Source organism: Penaeus vannamei, chromosome 9, assembly GCF_042767895.1.
Source record: "Penaeus vannamei isolate JL-2024 chromosome 9, ASM4276789v1, whole genome shotgun sequence".
NCBI lineage: Eukaryota > Metazoa > Arthropoda > Malacostraca > Decapoda > Penaeidae > Penaeus > Penaeus vannamei.
In genome coordinates this window covers 11,704,664-11,707,163 of record NC_091557.1, presented here as the reverse complement: position 1 = coordinate 11,707,163, position 2,500 = coordinate 11,704,664, and the positions used below count along the sequence as shown (strand labels likewise).

The window sequence follows — 2,500 nt, the reverse complement described above, 5'->3', positions numbered from 1 at the left end:
CATAAGGCTCATTCAAATGTTGCAGTGGTTCTGATTTTCAGTCCATGTAGCCAGCATATTCCCATCCTTTCAATCAGGGTGCCACAAAAATATCTTGCTAGGAATAACTTTTGAGACGTATTTGAAAACTTGAGAACTAACACCTTTAGTCTTATCTTGAAATACACTTTTTTTTAAATCACTAATGGCATTAAAACTTTGTAAAGAAAAATCATATTGAAGTAAGACACCAGAAACTGGACTGTAAAACGGGCATTAACTGTATATGAATGTCAGTGTGTACTGACAAATAAAAGTAGAAAATGGTAAACTGACAAATAATATTGATTTGAAACAATACAAAAGAGCAGTTATGCATAGATTTTTTAGATTCAGATAAAGATATCTGACAAAATGTTCATTAAACTTTATTACTGATCGATAGGGAGCAAGATGTATTGACGTTAATCTTTTACAGGTTGAAAAATTCCAACCTTCTGAGAAGTTATTTAAGAAATACGTTGGAAAAATATGCCTTGAGAAGTTTGAAGGCCTAAGGGGTTTTGAAGGAAATGTCACTAACCGCATGGTGGAAACTCAGCGTAAGGCTGAGAGTGAAAGGTTAGTTTGCTCAAAGTATATTTGTATATTGCTTGTGCATAGTTGATGGTGTAATGAATATTTGTTCGGATGTGAAATAACAAATATGTATATATATATATATATATATATATATATATATATATATATATATATATATATATATATATATATATATATACATATATATAACTAGAAAGATTTTAAATATCATTGAAAGGGATATTTTAACTTATAAAGGTTAATCATAGTTTATTGATCATATCTTTTAGCATGTTGCTTGTAACATTGTAACATTACAGGCAGCGAGTACGTGACAAAGCTGAAAGGGCTACAGTAGAGCAGGTCTTGGATCCTAGAACTCGCATGATCCTCTTCAAATTTCTTAACAAGGGAACAATAGCTGAGGTAGGTTATTACTTTAATTATCTGGACATGTGAATGTCAGGTGTAATTTTAATATTATAACTCTTCTCATTTAATTTTAATGTCATTTCTCTTGATTGTAAACATTTTTGGTTTTGAATAGTTCTTGAACTCAAACAGAAAAGATTTTAGTGATTATCATTCTTCTTCAGATTAATGGCTGTATATCTACGGGTAAAGAAGCTAATGTTTATCATGCCTTAAGCAGTGATGGCCAGAATTATGCAGTTAAGATCTACAAAACTTCCATCCTGGTATTCAAAGACAGAGATAGATATGTCTCTGGTGATCACAGGTATATAGTTCTAGTATTTGTTCTGAATGATTATGAATAAAGAACTTATATAGATAGATAGATATAGATTTCCTTATTTATAAGTTGATATATTTGTATGTTTATATACTTTTATTTTTATATATTTTTATATATTTTTGTACTTCTCATTTATTTATTTGTTTGCAAAGGTGACTGGGCAGTGTTAATTATCATGTGTCTTTTTAAATGAAATGATAAACCCAATGTCCCCATATATATGTTTATTGGGTTGTTTTTGTTGTCATGAATTTACTTCCGGAAATTCCATTCGGTCTTGCATTTTGTAAAACTTGCCAAAGTTTCTTTAGATCTCTACTGTGCTTTATTGCATTTCTATATATGGTAAGATAGTATGTTGTCTTCTTTTGTTTTATTATTTGTCTTTTTTCTTTTTTCCACCAGCTTAGTAAGTAAAAGGAACATGATCAGTTTAGGCAACACTTTCAGACTGTCAGATGTGAATCCAAAATATGAATCAGTGTTGGACTTGAGAATCAGACATTTCTCAATGTAGGGGAGACCAGGGTTAGACTCAACAAAGGCAAGTGGTAGCAGGTGCTATTATTTAGCTTTTATTAAAGAATAGCCTTGACCTGTTATATGAATTAGTGCCCAATTATTTTCTTCAATTTGTGCAGTGCCTCTTATTCTTCTTATCAGGATCTTTTCTTTTCTTTTCTTTTATGGTTCTCTTACTTTTTTAAAATCCAAAAGTATATTTTCATATATTTCCTGTTTTATCCCTCCAACATAGTTTAGGTGCTATATCTTCAAGGCCGAACAAGTGTATTTTAAAGGCTATTATTTGAAACCTACAGCCTTCTGATGTTAGCCTTTTTTCATATTCTTATAGAAAGAAAATCCATAATCAGAAGGAGAACCCACATCATGGCATTTAAAATTTTTGTCTCATACAAGTAACCCTTAGATTAATTCTGCCAATAGTGCACAGTGATTATTACCCAGCCTTGTTAGGTCAAAAGGCATTATCAGTTTGATTGTTCTCAACCAAATATAACAATTAGTTGCATAAAGAATTGTCTGTCTGTATTGCCATTATTGTTTATACATGAAAACCTTGGGAATGGTATGTAATACTTTATTAATCCCAAAAGAGCGGGGAGATTCAGAGCTTTATATGCAAATAGGCTGGGGAAAAAGGGTAGGCTCACATCTCTG

The 2,500-nt window shown here is 31.2% G+C and overlaps 1 protein-coding gene across 1 annotated transcript in view; it reads left to right on the top strand.

Moving 5' to 3' along the window:
* The window catches only part of RIOK1 (RIO kinase 1), an 11,133-nt gene that overhangs the window by 1,802 nt on the left and 6,831 nt on the right, over window positions 1-2,500 (top strand). Inside the window, exons 4-6 of the mRNA XM_027363516.2 lie at window positions 458-600; window positions 882-987; window positions 1,158-1,300. Coding sequence (XP_027219317.1) covers window positions 458-600; window positions 882-987; window positions 1,158-1,300 — 392 coding nt within the window. The remainder of the gene's footprint in view (window positions 1-457; window positions 601-881; window positions 988-1,157; window positions 1,301-2,500) is intronic.